General features: G+C 39.9%; 1 protein-coding gene across 2 annotated transcripts in view; it reads left to right on the top strand.

Annotated features, from left to right (window-relative positions):
• The window catches only part of UBE2W (ubiquitin conjugating enzyme E2 W), a 45,407-nt gene extending 27,749 nt beyond the window's left edge, over nt 1–17,658 (top strand). For both annotated transcript variants that reach the window (XM_083187270.1, XM_083187271.1), the window contains exons 3-6: nt 3,938–4,040; nt 7,966–8,121; nt 9,279–9,354; nt 15,193–17,658. In XM_083187270.1, coding sequence (XP_083043396.1) covers nt 3,938–4,040; nt 7,966–8,121; nt 9,279–9,354; nt 15,193–15,206 — 349 coding nt within the window. In that variant the 3' untranslated portion in view covers nt 15,207–17,658. The remainder of the gene's footprint in view (nt 1–3,937; nt 4,041–7,965; nt 8,122–9,278; nt 9,355–15,192) is intronic.
• The last annotated feature ends 261 nt before the right edge of the window (nt 17,659–17,919 follow it).

The following is a 17,919-nucleotide window of genomic DNA, read 5'->3' as shown; positions in this document are numbered from 1 at the left end:
AAATGTGTTTTTTATTTATTTAACCCTTTCCCATGAGGTTGAAATAAAACCAGAAACACAAAGCTTAGTGCTGCTGACCTTTTGCTCTTGTAGCATCTCCTTACAATGCCAACCTGCTCAGTCTTTCTGATTTAAGGCCCATACACACTTGAAGATTTTCATTTCAAAAGACTTTGCCAAAATCTCTAAAAGATATATCTTTTACCAAAGTAATGCATACACACTAAGCTACTTTCCCCAAAGAGCAAGAGATTTTCAGGAGTGCTGAAAATCTTTCATTAGAAAAGCTATTTAAATAATGGGCGGGTTTGAATTCCAAGGGTGGGAGCAGAGGCCACCAATGTAAAAAAAAATATATATATATATATATATATGAGGAGGTAACGTATACATCGCTGGCCTGTGATGTATATTCTGTACATCGCTGGCCAGGGATGTATACGTTAGTGGATCCACTGGCCACCAATGTAAAAGAAACATGAGCCGGTAACGTATACATCGCTGGCACAGGCCAGCGATGTATACGTTACCAGCACCACTGCCCACCCATGTTAAGAAATGAGCTGCTAATGTATACAATGTTGGCGTGTCAGCGATGTATACGTTATCGGCTCATTTCTTAACATTGGTGGGCAGTGGCAGTAGTAACGTTTTACGCCAGTGATGCATACGTTAGCGGCTCATTTTTTTTACATTGGTGGGCAGCGGATCCGCTAACTTATACATCGCTGGCACAGGCCAGCGATCTATACGTTACTAGTTCCACTGTCCACCAATGTAAAAAAAATATAAGCCAGTAACGTATACATCGCTGGCCTGCACCAGCAATGTATACGTTACCAGCTTTTTTTTTTTCCATTGGTGGCCAGTGGCACTAGTAACGTATAGATCGCTGGCCTGCGCCAGTGATGTATACATTACTAGCTCTTTTTTTTTTTTTTTTTTTTTTTTTAACATTGGTGGGCAGTGGTTTGCTGGTTAATACCAGCATAATACATAATTACATTGGTGGCCAGTGGTTTGCTGGTTAATACCAGCATAATACATAATTACATTGGTGGCCAGTGGTTTGCTGGTTAATACCAGCATAATACATAATTACATTGGTGGCCAGTGGTTTGCTGGTTAATACCAGCATAATACATAATTACATTGGTGGCCAGTGGTTTGCTGGTTAATACCAGCATAATACATAATTACATTGGTGGCCAGTGGTTTGCTGGTTAATACCAGCATAATACATAATTACATTGGTGGCCAGTGGTTTGCTGGTTAATACCAGCATAATACATAAACAACATTGGTGGCAGTGTACTCGCTTGTAATAGCTGCAGCAGCGCTTCTGCACTTCTTCAGCAGCTTCTTCTATTGTGAGTGACTGAGGGACTGACGGCCGGAGGGAGCAGGGCGGGTGAGTATGACTGTGGGAGGCACTGGGGGAGGCAGCGGGGGGAGTGCAGTAGCGCCTAGGCTACTTGGACGGGACTCGGGAGCGCAGGTCAGAGGGAGGGAGCGGGGGAGGGTACAATTGCCGCGGCAATGTAAAATCAGCAGGACGGGGACAGGGGGAGGGAGCAGGGGAATGGAGGCCGGCCCAGCAGAATGTCTTCTTTGGACCATCATCACTCGCCGCATACACACTGAGCGATGATGGTTCCAAAAAAAGCCATGATCGCCAGGCATGCTGGTTTTACCAGCAGATTACCCACTATGACAGCGATGATGCGGGAGCGCGCATCATCGCTAGTGGGTGATCTTTGCTCCATACACACTAGGCGATTTTCACCTGAAAATCGGCAAGTGTGTATGGGCCTTTACACTGGTGACCTAAATGCATGTAAGATACACTGTAGGTGTTGTACTTCTCTTTACAGTCTCCCAGGTGACAGGATAAGCAACCACACCTAAAGCAAAGTCTTCAGTTTGCAGCTGGCAACCACAAACCAAATCAGCCTAAAATGTACTGGTTGAGAAGGCTCCGCCAGCTGCCAGAACTTACCCAACTGACCCGAACTGTAATATATCATGAACATTTTCATCCAACAACTGCTGTTGCAGTTAAGTCCAGCTTCACTGATAGGGACTTTTACTCTGGTTAGTATACAGTAGTCTAGTGACACACTTACAATCAGGCGAAACACTTGCAGATCAACACTTGCACCACTGAGGCTTTCGCACCTCTGTGCAGAGCCTATATTTGCACTTTTTTTGTGCCGATTAAACTCAGCAACATATCCAGCATGCATATGCAGTATCCACACAAATACAAAAAAAATCGTTATTTTGCTCATAACTCCTGACCCAACAAAGACCTTCTACACAAATGTGCAGTGCAAGAAAATGTGTGTGTGTGTGTGTGTGTGTGTGTGTGTGTGTGTCAGGAATGTGAAACATGGGGCACTTCTAGTGCCCCTCTTCTACCCTGGGACTTTGTGTATGTATGTATATATATACACCCATCAGCCATAGCATTAAAACAACCTGCCTAATAGAGGGTCCTACGCAAAAGAGCTTACGCTCTTGTTGATGTGTTGGGTAGGGTTGTAGAAAATGGAAACAATGAAGAAGTAAGAACCAAATGGTACAGTTACAGCTGCTGTATAGGAGAGTGTGTAAAGCTCCCAATATAAAAACAAAGGAAAAAGATATATACAGTGCTGGGGTTGTTTCTGATAAAGAAATACAATAATATATCAAATAAAATATGATATACAATTTATTACCTAAAAAAAAAGACATAAACACATTCAAGAATATAAAGAAAAATATCTGTTTACATAACAGTAATGGGATCAGTAAAATTTGAGAATTCTCATAAGAAAACTGGGTTTAATCCTCCAGTATTGATATAGCAGCAAAACTAGACAGGTGGGTTTACCTCAATCAAAGTGGAGTATAATTACACAGACTGTGACGGAATTGGAGCGGATGTGGTATATTAACCTTTTTAGGTAAACGTAGAAATAGATGGGATGTCCCAGAATATTGTATGCAGATTTTGAAGTAGTTGCTGATTGTAAATATTCTTTGCTTGGTAGCTGTGCTGGTAGCCGAGTCTGGCACTGAGTGAGGTGCCCAAATGGGTATAGATGCTCCACCCATTTCAACGAGTACCCAAGTCCATCAGGAGCTGGAGTGAGCAATAGATGTAAGGGAGCTTATTTTATACCCTAACTAAATTAGTTTATTGATCCCAGGTTGGTATGATTAGAGACACCTGTATGAATAAAAGATTACATAGATAATTACATATAAAAACGCATGCAAGGAGGAAAAAGACATAGGGTACTACTTGTACCATTAGATATTCAGATGATGCTGCCCCAGTGAACGCACGCACCCCACCTGCTAAGTCTATGTGCAGGGCTTCTGCACATGGTTACACCCAGGTACGCCCCCTGCCTGTCACTCAGACAGCAAGCGTGTCGGCGCAGGAAAAATTAGTCGAAGGCGCTTGCAGCCAGATCCCCCACATGCGCATTAGAGACTATGCGCATACGCAGACACCCACCATCAGAAGAGGGTCTGAATTCGGACCTGTGCAAACAGGTCTGAATCTGCCTCCAATGTGCGCTAACCCACTGATTCTACTTAAAAGCTCCTGAGGCTACGAGAAAATGTCCGCCTTTGTAGTTTAATGCTGTGGAAAAAACGCTAACTAAATATGCCACACACCATTTTGTAAATTAAGTTGCTATTCTCCATATCCCAGTAAATCAGGTACTTTACACATGGATTTCAATTTCAGAATAGTTTTATCTGAAGTTTGTGATCGAGTATCTTGTGGTACATGAAAATGAATTCCGCATAAAACAGGAATCCTAAAAAAAAATTCTTAAGAAATTGTGAAAACTACATCTAATGTTTAATACTTTTTTTCTTCAACTTTGTAATCTCTTTATATGGTAAAATGGAACTTGTCTTTATCACTTCCCAGGTGGATTGTAGATATGGAAGGTGCCCCAGGAACATTATATGAGGGAGAAAAGTTCCAGCTATTATTTAAGTTCGGCAGTCGATATCCTTTTGATTCTCCTCAGGTAACCTCTCCCACTCACGTGCTCAGACTTTATTTCAATTGTATGGTCATAAAAATGACATGAGGTAACACATCCTATGCAAATAATTATACTGTGAAAAATCGAAAAGTTTGTTAATGTTTTGTAAATTAGATTATTCAAATAAGCAAATATGCAGGTTTAATGTAAAATAAGTTACCCACTTCACACTTATTTTTAGCTCTTTGTCTTACAATTTTAATTGAAAAGAAATAAGTGTTGGTTATTTTGATAGTGTGTCTTTGCCATTTGTGGAGAAATAAGAAAACTAATGCTATATTCGCATAACTTGTTTGGTAATGAATAAGTACAGAGGGTTACTGCCCAAATAGGCTCTGCATAAATGGCTGGAAGAGCACAAGGACTAAAAAAAAAAAGGAAAATCATTTCTGAAGACAAAAAATATAGGTATATGCAGTACCGTTCAAAAGTTTTGGGTCACCTAGACATTTTGGTGTTTTCCATGAAAATTTACTGTTATTTATCAAATTTACAAAATGAATAGGACATATAGTCAAGACATTGCCAAGGTTATAAATAATGATTTTTAATTGAAATAAAAATTTTGTCCTTCAATCTTCGCTTTCGCCAAAGAGTGCTCATTGTGCAGCAATTACAGTATTGCAGACCGTTGGCATTCTAGCTGTTAATTTGTTGAGGTAATCTGAAGAAATTTCACACCATGCCTCCTGAAGCTCCTCCCACAAGCTGGATTGGCTTGATAGGCATTTCTTGCATACCATATGGTCAAGCTGATCCCACAACAGCTCAATTGGGTTGAGATATGGTTATTGATCACTCTATTACAGACAGAATACCAGCTGCCTGCTTCTTCCTTAAATAGTTCTTGCATAATTTGGAGGTGTGCTTTCGGTCATTGTCCTGTTGGAGGAGGCAATTGGCTTCAATCAAGCGCTGTTCACAGAGAATGGCATGGAATTGCAAAATGGAAGGATAGCCTTCCTTATTCTAAATCCCTTTTACCTCGTACAAATATCCCACTTTACTAGCACCAAAGCAGCCCCACACCATCACATTACCTCCACTATGTTTGACAGATGGCGTCAGCCACTCTTCCAGCATCTTTTCACTTTTTCTGCATCTCACAAATGTTGTTCTGTGTGATCCAAACACCTCAAACTTCGATTCGTCTGTCCATAACACTTTTTCCAAACTTCCTCTGTCCAATGTCTGTGTTTTTTTTGCCCATACTTCTCTTTTTCTTTTACTGGCCAGTCTCAGATATAGCTTCTTTGACACTCTGCCTCATTTTGTGGGTACCGTTTAATGTAGCTGCCTGTTGTGGACCTGTGAGGCATCTATTTCTCAAACTAGATACTCAAATGTACTTGTCTTCTTGTTCAGTTGTACATCGGGGCCTCCCACCTACTTCCTACTCTTGTTAGAGCCTGTTGTGCTGAAGGGAGTAGTGCACACAGTTGTTCAGTTTCTTGGCAATTGCTCACGTGGAATAGCCTTCGTTTGTAAGAACAAGAGTAGACTGTCGAGTTTCACATGAATGTTCTATTTTTCTGGCCATTATGAGAGTATAATCGATCACACAAATGTGATTCTCCAGATACTCAACTAGCTTAAAGGATGGACCGTTTTATAGCTTCTCTAATGAGCAAACCCATTTTTAGCTGTGCTAACATAATTGCACAAGGGTTTTCTAATCATCCATTAGTCTTCTAACGCGATTTGTAAACACAATGTACCAATAGAACACTGGAGCGATGGTTGCTGGAAATGGGCCTCTATACTTCTATGAAAAGTGGGTGTTTTGCAGCAAGTTTAGTCATTTACTTCATTAACAATGTATATAGATTATTTCGGATTTAATTTACTGTTATCTTCATTGAAAACAAGTGCTTTTCTATCAATAAAGGAAATTTCTAAGTAACCCCCAAACTTTTGAACGGTAGTGTATAGATAGAGAATATAAAAAAAACAAACTGGAACAAACTAAGTTTACCATATTCCTAGTTCAAAGAAGTGTATGTTGGTAAATCAGTGGGTGAATGTTTTGACCCGGCAAGGGCCTTTTGTGAAGACCTCCCAAGTTCACATCAGCCAGCAGAACGAAATACTAGTCAATTGATAACCATGGTAATGAGCGAATACCAGACAAGTGCATGTCACTTATAGAATTCTAAGTGCCAGTAAATAACTAAAAATATGTTGATCAAGCAGATTGTACTAAAGTAGACCACCAGTGGCAGACAGTCCTAATGTAATAATACTAATAGAACTGTATTTAAATGCATAAAGAATGCTGAAGGCATATATTACATTGCTTCAGATGGCATGTCTGTTACAATGGTAGTACATGCCTTTTGCATTGTTTATGCATTTAATTACAGTACTATTATTTATTAGGTCACTTAAGGACAACCATGGACAGTACATGCCGAGTATAAATCTAGTTCCTCATGAAAGGAGTTTATAAAGCTTGATCCAATGATACAAAAAGCTTCTGTGGAAAGATCTATCTGTATGCCTTCACATAAGCAGTTTTATTACTTCTACCTGTAGACCAGTGGGTCCCAAACTTTCTTGAAACACTTGATCCTGAAACTTATTGCACACCCTTTGTAGTTCCCTAAAAAAGACAAATTTGCAGTAATGCAGACAAAATTCCAAGAGAAATCAGGCCCTCCTGTCCACACTCATTGTACCAGTGGGTCCTTATTGACACCATCAACATACAGTATAGGGTGAAATATGAGAGATTCAGAAAGTGAGAGATTTGGTAAGAAGTCTCCAGGTTTTTTAAAGCGGCAATCATTTACACTTCAAAATCAAACTGGTTTTGCTGTGTAAATGGTTGCGACTTTAAAAAAAAAAAAAATCTCACTTTCTGAATTTCTCATCCTATTAGATTTCCCTCACTACTGTATGTACTAATATCAGCATTGACCGTTTTGGTTGGTGGAGGCTTTTTGCTTTCAGAAATTTTCATTCAGTTCTTTCAAGCCGGAAAAATGTAATTTGCCCAACTATCAGATCTTTTGTAGCTCCATTGGACCTCTGTCTAAGTGCAATATCCAATGCTCCCGATTTACCGGGGTTTTTTTTTCCGGCGAATCGAGCTGTTTTAACTCCTTGCGGTGAATCTTTTCACTGAAAATCTGATTCACCCTATTTAATGTTCGTCGAGAGCGAACGGTGAATGCCGGCCAGTTCTCAGTTTCATGCTCGCTGCAATTCGCTGGTGTATTTTACCAGCGACAGCTTCTAAAGTCGGCCCGTTCTGCTGTGATCCCGCTTCAATGCTGTCGCTAAAGACCGCATTGAATAGGGAGCTGCCGCTATTTCCCATGTCGGAAGTAACGGTGGCAGATTGCATACCCTGTTAATATGTTTTAAATTCCCATAGCATTCTTTGCTTCCAGGGCCAGAATCTTAGCAAGGCAAAGGTTTATATTTTGCTTTTCAAGTATATTCCTGGACTTTGAAATTATTTAGGATTCTATTTTTGAATCGTGTACAAATCTTTTTTTTTTTTTTTTTCGTATCCTTATACTCTATGTATGTGTTAATTCCGTGTTACCATAAACTCAAATCTTCTCACATGAGTATTAAAAATTACAATTTATGTCATATTGAAAGTCAAATTTAAAGTCTCCTTATTGGAACATTCAAAAACCTTTTGCTCCCATTTTTTTTTTTTTTAAACCTTTTACTACCAGTATTTACAATTGTGTGCATGTGCCTCACGGTCTACTACTAGACTTGTATCCCTGTAATCCAGGAGCACTGGTTTTTATCTAACTTTAGAAAGTACATTAGTGTGGAAGAGATTATTTGCATGACTGTATTCTTATTAACCATCATTTATATACAGCTGACATGTGAGAAGGATTTCTTCTGTCATCTGTAACGTGTCAATTTCTTTTTATTGCAGGTTATGTTCACTGGTGATAATATCCCCGTCCATCCTCATGTTTATAGCAATGGTCATATCTGTTTATCTATATTAACGGAAGATTGGTCGCCCGCACTGTCTGTGCAATCAGTCTGTCTTAGCATAATCAGCATGTTATCCTCCTGCAAGGAAAAGGTAAGCTCTATATTGGGCTGACATCACGGTGAAGTTATTTATTCTGTGTCTATGGCACGTTTGGATTTCCCATGTTTATGATGCTTGGAGCCATAACAACATATTCAACATTTAGAAATGTTGTAATGGGCAATGTATGTGTGGTATTTAGGTTTGTTTTAATGGGATAGCTCACCTGTAAGTTATTTCACTCCTCCGGATCACCACTTTTATCTGAATGCCTCCTCCGAAAGTAAAGTCCTGTCATCCCAGATTCTATCAGACATAGTAATTAGATTTATTAACTGTAAACAAAAGGCGCTTCACTTCTTAAGTATTTCCAGAGATGCCAGAATCCGTCTCCCTGTAGTTATGCAAAAACACTGCTTTCTCCATGTTACTTAGAGGTTATCTGTGACATCGAAATACATTTCTAAAATCTCGCACAATAAAGAGATGCCTGTACAATATCTAAAATTTTATTTTTACCAAAATTCTTTGCCAAGTTTTTCTTTGACTGACAATAAAACAAAGATATGCAAAAGGCAAACAATTGAAGTCTTGCAGGAATCATATAGGCATCCATCACCTACAACAACATTTACATCTCCCAAATTTTGATAGAAGGGGAAAAGTTGATTCTACTAAAAGGTGCAAAAGAATAGAAATTGAAGTGTAAAGGTGGTTGTTGAACTACACATCCCAGCATGCCCTGCTACAGTTTTGTTATTTGACCATGCTAAATCTGTTGCAGAGCATGCTGAGATGTGTAGTTCAACAACAGCTGGAGGACCAAAGGTTTCCCATCTTTGGTGTACAGAGATCCGGGTGACTCCGAATCAGCCCATTGGTGTAAAGCACACTGTGAGGATGGATAGAGATTGTGTGGACCATGGCAGCCTAGTGCAGTGTACAGGAACCATTGGCTATGGGCAATGCCGCTTTTTTTCCATTGCTTCCAATAATTTCTGCATCTGTACATTGCACATTGTTCAGCTTCTCTGTTTTCCTGTAGGGCTGCATCCACAAATGCATCCCATAATCATGTTTATTACAAATATTATGCAGAGATGAATATAGGAGTGTTAATTTTAAGCAGCCTTAATATCTGTAATGGTATGACTTAATACAATTTATTTTTTCATTTGTGATGTCGGTCTTCATGTTCTTTCTCTTAGAGACGACCTCCAGATAACTCCTTTTATGTAAGAACATGCAACAAAAATCCAAAGAAAACAAAATGGTGGTATCATGGTAAGTGTGTAAAGTGCCATGATAACGCAATAAATACATCCACTGCCTTTTGTTAATCATTTATTGTGGTCCCTTAACTAATTTACTGTTGTGTCCATTTATTGATTATTTTTGTCACCAATGTGTTATGTAGAGATGTACAAATTAGTCATCTACACTACGATAGGCTCTAGCCGTGCTACAGACAGACTAACCACAGGACCGTTTACTAGCTGCCCGAGGGAACAGACAAACACAGAGATCCCATACAAACTCCATGTTTGCATTAGCTGATACGTCACTTTTAATAGATTTTAAGTATAGGATGAGTATCTTATCCAGACATCCGTTATCCAGATTATTCCGAAAACCATAGTCTCTCCTGAATTTATTTTTTTTGCTTAAAGAACTACTGGGGACATCTGTAACTGGCACTAAATTAAGTGTAAGAAAATAATTTCTTGGAATTCAAATTCAGTACCTGAGATTGTACACAAACTTTGTTTCATGCTCAAATAAAATATATTTGTGTGTATTTCATGTGTTTGATGTGTTTATACAACATAAATGCAAGATACATCATTGAAATATAAAAATATTCAGAAATCCGGAATAATCCATTATCCAAAATACTTCTGGTTCTGAGCATTTTAGATAAGGAAGGAATATTCAACCTGTGATGCACTTTTATACTCTTAAGTAATAGATCAGATTCTGACTCCAAAAATAGTGCTTTAAAGTAGCCTAGGTACAGATGTGTCCTTATACATTTAGTCTCGATACACACATAGCGAGATGCCAGGTGTGCGTGAGCAGCTATGTCCCTTGCAGCTCTTCTAATATTGGGCACTTTTTTTTTTTTGTGCGTCTTAGTTCACAACGTTGTGCGTAGTGCCGCCCAAGGATTGTATATTGTGCGTGACTGCGTATGCATATGGATCAGAACATACAATAACTAGTATTGGAAAATTTTTGTAGCTGCTGCTTTCGTATAATACAGATTCGGAGACTCAGTCGCTCACACATATACCACATTAATCAGCAGAGTCTCCTCATGCATCCTAGCAATGGTTTGCTTTGAAGATGCATTTTGGCAAAAGAAAGAATAAAGTGCTCCCACAGCTAGAAGATTATCTTGTAACCTGGCTAATACTGCTTTCACGTTGCCTAAACGTTTAAGACCCGGTATTTCAAAATGGCATTTAAAACGGGTCTGAGCCACTAAACCCCATTCACACTGCAGGTGAAAACATTCACATTCAACCCATTTGACCCCCAAAGAACACGTTTCAAGCCATAGAAATAGAGCCATTCACACTGCATAAAAAACGGCTCTGAAACGGGTAGGACTCTGCTTTTTAAGTTTAACAAATACCGGTATTTTTTAAACGGTTAAAGCACCCTGGAGCTTTCACACTGCAGCTCTACCCATTTTAAAAGGCAAAAAAAGTTTAAGAGCTGCAATGTGAAAGGGTCAAAGATGTATGCAGACATATCTACGTATAGTTGATGATAGTAGGTTTGTTTGTGCACGCTTTGTTTATTTATAGCTAGACTGCCTATCATTTTTTCCCAAACCTTAAGATAATTTAAGTTTTAGTAGTAGTAATGCATAAATGGAACAAAAAACAAAGAAAAATATTAATACTGTGTTAGACATATAGCTTCAACACCATCCCAGCATACAGAATGAGATCCAATGTCTGCCACATGCATGTAGGTGTAAATTGATAGGCATCGCTGCGTTAGTGTAATACAGTACTGTATGACTGCCTGCCCAATGACTAGACAAGACCTTCCTCTTTTCTGGCCTCCTTTCTCCTCAAAGCTTTGCTGGATGGCTCGCTGGATAATTTTTGTTACTTTTTCAACCTTTAAACCGATAGTAAATGAATAAAAGTCATTCATGGAAGTGTTTGGTAAGCAGTGTTATGACGGGTTTCCTACAGTAGGAAAAAGCAAATGAAGGCAGAATTCCAGTTTTGAAGTTCTACAATATGTATCAATAGTAAGAGTCCTGTAGATTACATGTTAGGTTAGAACACTACTATCCTGCATGATATTCTCTGTAAAGCGATGCGGAATATGTGTGCGCTATATAAGAAACTGTTAATAAATAAATATTAGCCCCAGCAGTGCTTTTTCTATCACACTTTTCAAACTGGCATTTAGACTACACTTGTAGTTTTGATTCAGAAAATTGTACCTATAGTACAATATATATATTAGAAACATAGAAACATAGAATTTGACGGCAGATAAGAACCATTTGGCCCATCTAGTCTGCCCCTTTTTTACCCTTCAGGTAAACTCAACCCTTTTTAATCCTTATTTCTTTGTAAGGATATTCATATGCCTATCCCAAGCATGTTTAAATTGTTCTACTGTCTTAGCCTCTGCCACCTCTGATGGGAGGCTATTCCACTTATCCACTACCCTTTCTGTGAAGTAATTCTTTCTAACATTTCCCCTGAACCTACCTACCTCCAGTTTCAGTGCATGTCCTCGTGTTTTATTACTTGTTTTCCTTTGAAGAAAATTTCCCACCTTTACTATGTTAAAACCCTTGATATATTTGAAGATTTCTATCATGTCCCCCCTTTCCCTTCTCTGCTCCAAACTATACATGTTAAGATCTTTTAGTCTATCCAGGTAAGTTTTGTGATGTAGGCCATGAACCATTTTAGTTGCCCTTCTTTGTACACTCTCCAATGTATTTATATCCTTCTGAAGATATGGCCTCCAGAACTGGACACAGTATTCCAGATGAGGTCGTACCAATGACCTATAAAGTGGCATTATTACGTCTTTTTTTCTGCTACTGATTCCTCTCCCTATGCAACCAAGCATCTGACTAGCCTTCCTCATTGCTTTGTTACATTGCCTCTCTGCCTTTAAGTCACTTGAAATAGTGACTCCTAGATCTCTTTCCTCCTCAGTAGTTTCCATTATAGTACCCTTGATACTATATTGAGCCTTTGGGTTTTTGAGTCCGAAGTGCATAATTTTGCATTTTTTAGCATTAAACTGTAGTTGCCATTCTCTTGACCAATTCTCAAGTTTACTTAGATCATCAGTTGGTACTTCTGTAGTTTCACGGCGCCGGAAGTGCAGAGGCTCGCGTGCCGCTCTAGCTATGAAACTTGGCAGCCTGCCAGAGGCTCTGACTAACCGTGCGCGTGCCGCTCTAGGTCAGACAGAGTGTGCTCGCGCCGCTCTAGCTGTATTGACCGCGTAGCGCCGGGCAGCAGCAGCGCGCTGCCCAGGCGCTGAGAGGTCATTGTAACTGTGGCACTTGTAGTTCCACAGTGAAATAGGCAGCGCCTGGGCAGCGCTGACAACGGGGGTATGTTAAAGTGGACACCCTACTTTGTCAGCGCTGCCTATTTCACTGTGGAACTACAAGTGCCACAGTGACAGTGACCTCTCAGCTCCTGGGCAGCGCGCTGCTGCTGCACGGCGCTACGTTTACGTAGCTGTCAATACAGCTAGAGCGGCACGAGCACACTCTGTCTGACATAGAGCGGCACGCGCACGGTTAATCAGAGCCTCTGGCAGGCTGCCAAGTTTCATAGCTAGAGCGGCACGCGAGCCTCTGCACTTCCGGCGCCGTGAAACTACAGAAGTACCATATTGTTTTTTACAGCATAAAATATTCCAGGTCGTTTTTCTAATCAAATGTTTGTACTCCCCACTAGTACAACTTATGATTACACATCTCTGTCAAATGCAGCTGGTAGGGTTTGTGCTGGCAGGGTAGAAAATGTTTTATTGTTAAGTATTTAAATAAAAGCCAGCTTTATCCAAAACAGGATCACAGTATTGGGGGGAAAAAGAAAAGTAAAACTTTTGGGACTTAAGCTGAGGCAGCCTTTTGTTTAAGCCAGCTCTGCATTGCCTTTGGTAGATGATAAATAATGGTGTGTGGCTGGTGTTCATATTAAGAACTGGGCCCCAGAGATTTGGGGGCAGAAGTATTAAGCCTGGTGAAGTGATAAAGTGGAAGGTGATAAATTATCAGCCAATCAGCTGTGTTTGAAATATGATGGTTAGGAGTTGATTGGCTAGTGTGTGATCACCTTCCACTTTATCACTTCATCAGACTTAATACATCTGCCCCTCAGTGGAGAGGAATCTTCATACTGCAATATGCAGTGACATACTATGAAAAAAAAAATGTTGTCGCAGCTATTTGAGGGTAGGCCCTCTTTGTTTTAGTATCCGGGTGATAGCTCCGCATAGTCAAAAGGTTGACAGGTTCGAATTGTCAGCTTGACAATCGTCAACATAACATCTGGTCGACCGGTTTTTAAAATATTTTTCTTAACTTTTTCATACTTTACAATCCACATTATTTATGATTAGTAATGGTAATAGCCTTGCCCTAAGCATGGCAAGCGAAGCCGTACACAAATTGGGGTATCCTGCACAGACCTACAATTTGTCACCCAAAAAGCATAGAAACTGCTCCTGAGGCTGAGCGGGCAGCCTGCACAGAAGAATGAAGGCTCCTATATCAGCAATAGAGGAATCCACTCCATACTGTAGGTTTGGAATGAGAGGTTAAGCAAGCACTTACAGGTCTGATGTTTAGGTGTCCACACTGTTTTGGCGGTATCATTTTACTTTGCAATTAAGTTTTACCTATCAGATGTCACTTGAATCTTTATTTTGAGATTCGGGTACAGGTATCTGTTAAATAAATACAATATTATTGATAGCACTGAAATAGGGTTTAAATACTTGCCTGAGGCCAGTTTCCAATTAGACCAGCTTAGCCCTGATGCCAGCGCTTACTGGGGGTTTGCTATTGCCTACTTCAGGCAAACAAAGCCAAATCCACAATAAGGGGGGTATGCAATGTTCCTCCACTATTCCCAATAGGGGAAATAGTGGCGTGTCCCTATTCAATGCTGTCTTTACCGACAGCATTGAAAAGGAATCACGGCAGAACGAGCCTGACTTTAGAAGCTGTCGGGCCCGTTCTGCCGGTGACGGCCATGGATTGTCACTATCCCTGCTGCAGATCGACAATCCACGGCCATTTTTGCGTACATGCCCACTTTTCGCCGATCACCAGACAGGACATTGAATCCCATACATACAGATAGTGGTAGATGCTCAATTAGTTCAGTAGCATTTCCCAGGTGCATGAGGGAGGGGTTAAATACTGGGTAAGTAAAACAAGACATTTTTTCCCTCAACACACTGAGCAATGCTAGTAACCAATCTAGAACACTACATGATAATAGCCTCAACACACTGAGCAATGCTAGTAACCAATCTAGAACACTACATGATAATAGCCTCACCACACTGAGCAATGCTAGTAACCAATCTAGAACACTACATGATAATAGCCTCAACACACTGAGCAATGCTAGTAACCAATCTAGAACACTACATGATAATAGCCTCAACACACTGAGCAATGCTAGTAACCAATCTAGAACACTACATGATAATAGACTCTGCTGTCGGGCAAAATGTCAACAGGCCTGGATCACTGCTTTCGGGAGCAGTGATCCAAGATTGCATACCCCCCTATGAAGGCCTCTTTTCATCGATTGCTGCCACAAACATACATAGCTCTAGAGCTTTATGTATTTGTGCATAAAAAATGGGTTTTGTGAATACCAATTGGACAGCTATGGGGGGGGGGGGGGGGCATCATTTTTTGGTACACTGAAAATTCAGGGCTTATAAGAGTCCACCCTAATTTTTAATTACATTTTAAGCCTTCCATGGCTAATCTGCACTGGTACTCTGTACTTCAATATGAATGTTTTCTCATCACAACCTCTAATGAACTTTTTTCTTTTTTTCTTTTTTTTTGTTTTGTTTGTTCATTCCTTAAAGATGACACCTGTTGATGCAAGTTGAAGCCCCTCTAGAAGATAATCCTACTGAATAAACAAGCACTTTGGTCGCTTATGTCTTTGAACTTTAATCTTTGACTAGAGGTGACTGTATTAAAAGAAGACTACTTCCTTTTTACTGCATTTTTACTAGTGTGCATTGTGGCGCATGTTGATAGCTGTCTTAGCACATGCAGCTGACATGCTTTATTAGTCATACTGGATTAATGCAGATGTCAGGACAAGATTCCATTTTCCTTTTTTCTTTACTCTTTCCAAGATTTCCCAGGTCGTCATGTATTGTGCAATAACAATGATAAATGCATGACAGGGCCTACTGGATAATATCTACCAAATTAATTTGGATAATAAGGAACACTTCCACCGTTACTTTGCCACCCATGACATCGGGATACTTAATGCACTGTGATCCTGAAAATGGCAGCATGGCTCCACATGCCCGACCTGATGGACTGCGGAACGGAAACTCTATTTATTAACTGGTTTTCTTTTTGTCAGGTGGTTGGCGAATGTCTTCTTATGAGTGCGAGGGACAGGTACAAAAAACTAAAAAATCAAACCAATGTGGTAACATATATAAGTTGTACATAGTTAATAGAGTTTTGAGTATAGTATGTGTGCGTGACATGCTAGGTTGTAGGTGCCTTGACGTGTACCTGTCGCCTATATACAGTGAAGGCAGCCATTTTGTGGTCTGAACCAAGATTCAGCCAACCAAGTCAGTTAGAACTAGTGACATTTCTGAGAAGTAAAACACGAAATGCTTCCTGCCTCCATAATGCCACTAGTTTCTATTACACTATTAGGCTGCAGTCTAATGAATACTGTGTAGGCCATAAAATGGCTGTCACCATTGCACGTAAGCAGTGGCTACGCTTAAATCAGGACTTTATATCAGGAAGGGCAGAGATATGAGTGTGTTGCAGTCATTAGATAGGCCCCGAGTATCACACAGCTTTTTATTTCATTTGATGCTCTGTTATGGGTTTTTTCACCTCTCTTGCTGTAGGCATGAACCCAGATCAGTCTATGTATTTGTTTGAACATTTTGTCACTTTTTTTTTATTATTATTATTATTATTATTATTATTATTTTATTGTCATATTGTGAGTCTTGTTTAATTAATACAAACGTTTATTTAGACCGAGAAACCTTGTCATATATTTTATTCCTATTTCTCTAGTTGCCTGCATAGAAAAGTCTCATGCACAAAACAGTATGTTCAGTATGTTTACCCTACAGCAAGAATATATTTTCTTACACCATGCTGAATAGGGTGTCGGATGTCCCTCCGACAGTGGGGATCCCGACGGTCAGTATCCCGACTACGGGAACCCAACTGCTGGTGCACCAAAAGGGGGGATCCCGACTCACAGGGGCTATACTCCCTTGTGGGGGTCCACAACCCCCATAGAGGTAGAATTTAACCTGTAGCAAGCCACCGGGCCCACAGCATGCCGAGCGCATCGAGCCCGCAAGGGGCTTCGATGCGCTCGCCCCCCTGTCGGTGCACCGGCTGTTGGGATCCCACTGTCGGAGCCCGATACCACATCCACTGAATATTCAACACTCCTCTTCCCTTATAGCTAATTATTTATTTGTTGTGGGTTTTTTTTACACAATATTATTGACTTTTCAAACTAAAACTGTTTATTTCTTTTAATTATTTAATGTTTCCTAGTAATCGGTTGTATAGAACAAAGACAATACTAATGGGGGGAAAGTGGTTCTCCTTATCCATTGGGAGGTATCCCAATCTCCGTATTATTGCTGTTTTGAGATTTCTGGGCTTTGTAGTTCAATTTTATCTAAGTCACTGGTGGTCTTGGGCTCTCTTACAGAAGTAGTCCATCTGTAGCTACCCATCTGTTTATGAACTGAAAGTTCCAGCATGCCTTTCCAGCCCAGGACTACCAGGGCTAGCTGGGACTTGTAGTTTTAGATCAGTTGGCTAGCCACCCTGTTTTTTTTTTTTTTTTTCCTTAGTTTTTTGTGAAAAACTGTAAGTGGCAATACAGTAGTGTATATTGGTTATACTAATACCCCAATTACTCTAGTTTTTTCTTTTAGTCTTTTGTTCCCCTAATTACACTTTGTGTTCCTTAGGTGGCTGGGTTATGTGTAAATAAAACCATCTTCTCTAGGATTAGGATCCATTTGTCCATGTACTTGAAGAAAACAAATGAAAACATATATATATATATTTACGGACCTCTGAATGTTAGTTATACATGGTATAAATTTAAACACTGTGACCAGTTTCTCAGTGAAATTATTTGACCTTTCCAAAGTTGCTGAGCAGCGTTTGGCCTTTGGACGCAGAACAGAGTCTGCAGCTTTGAAAGCCTTTGACACCAGACAGAGCATAATTCCTTGAACTCATCAAACTGTTACTAGGTTTTATGGATTATTCAAAGTCAAATAAATTCTTTTTTTCCTATCTCATCCTTGTTTAATGTATTATTAATAGTTGGTTGTTTTTCTGATGCATACACATATAATGATTTTTTCAGGCACACATGCATTTTCATGAGGTTAAGGAATAGATGGTGAGACCAAAGTATTAAGTATTAAGACAACTTGTGGGTAAATGTATCACCAAGGGCTATCCAATTAGTCCCGTTAAGACAGTGCTCATGTCAGTTTATCAGGGATTCTGCTCTCACCCCAAGCTCAGCCACACCCCCTAACTACCACTATCATTAT

Source organism: Crinia signifera, chromosome 5 (genome assembly GCF_055691185.1).
Source record: "Crinia signifera chromosome 5, ASM5569118v1, whole genome shotgun sequence".
Taxonomy (NCBI): domain Eukaryota; kingdom Metazoa; phylum Chordata; class Amphibia; order Anura; family Myobatrachidae; genus Crinia; species Crinia signifera.
Note: the sequence above shows the minus strand (reverse complement) of the source record. Positions and strands in the feature narration are given on the sequence as shown.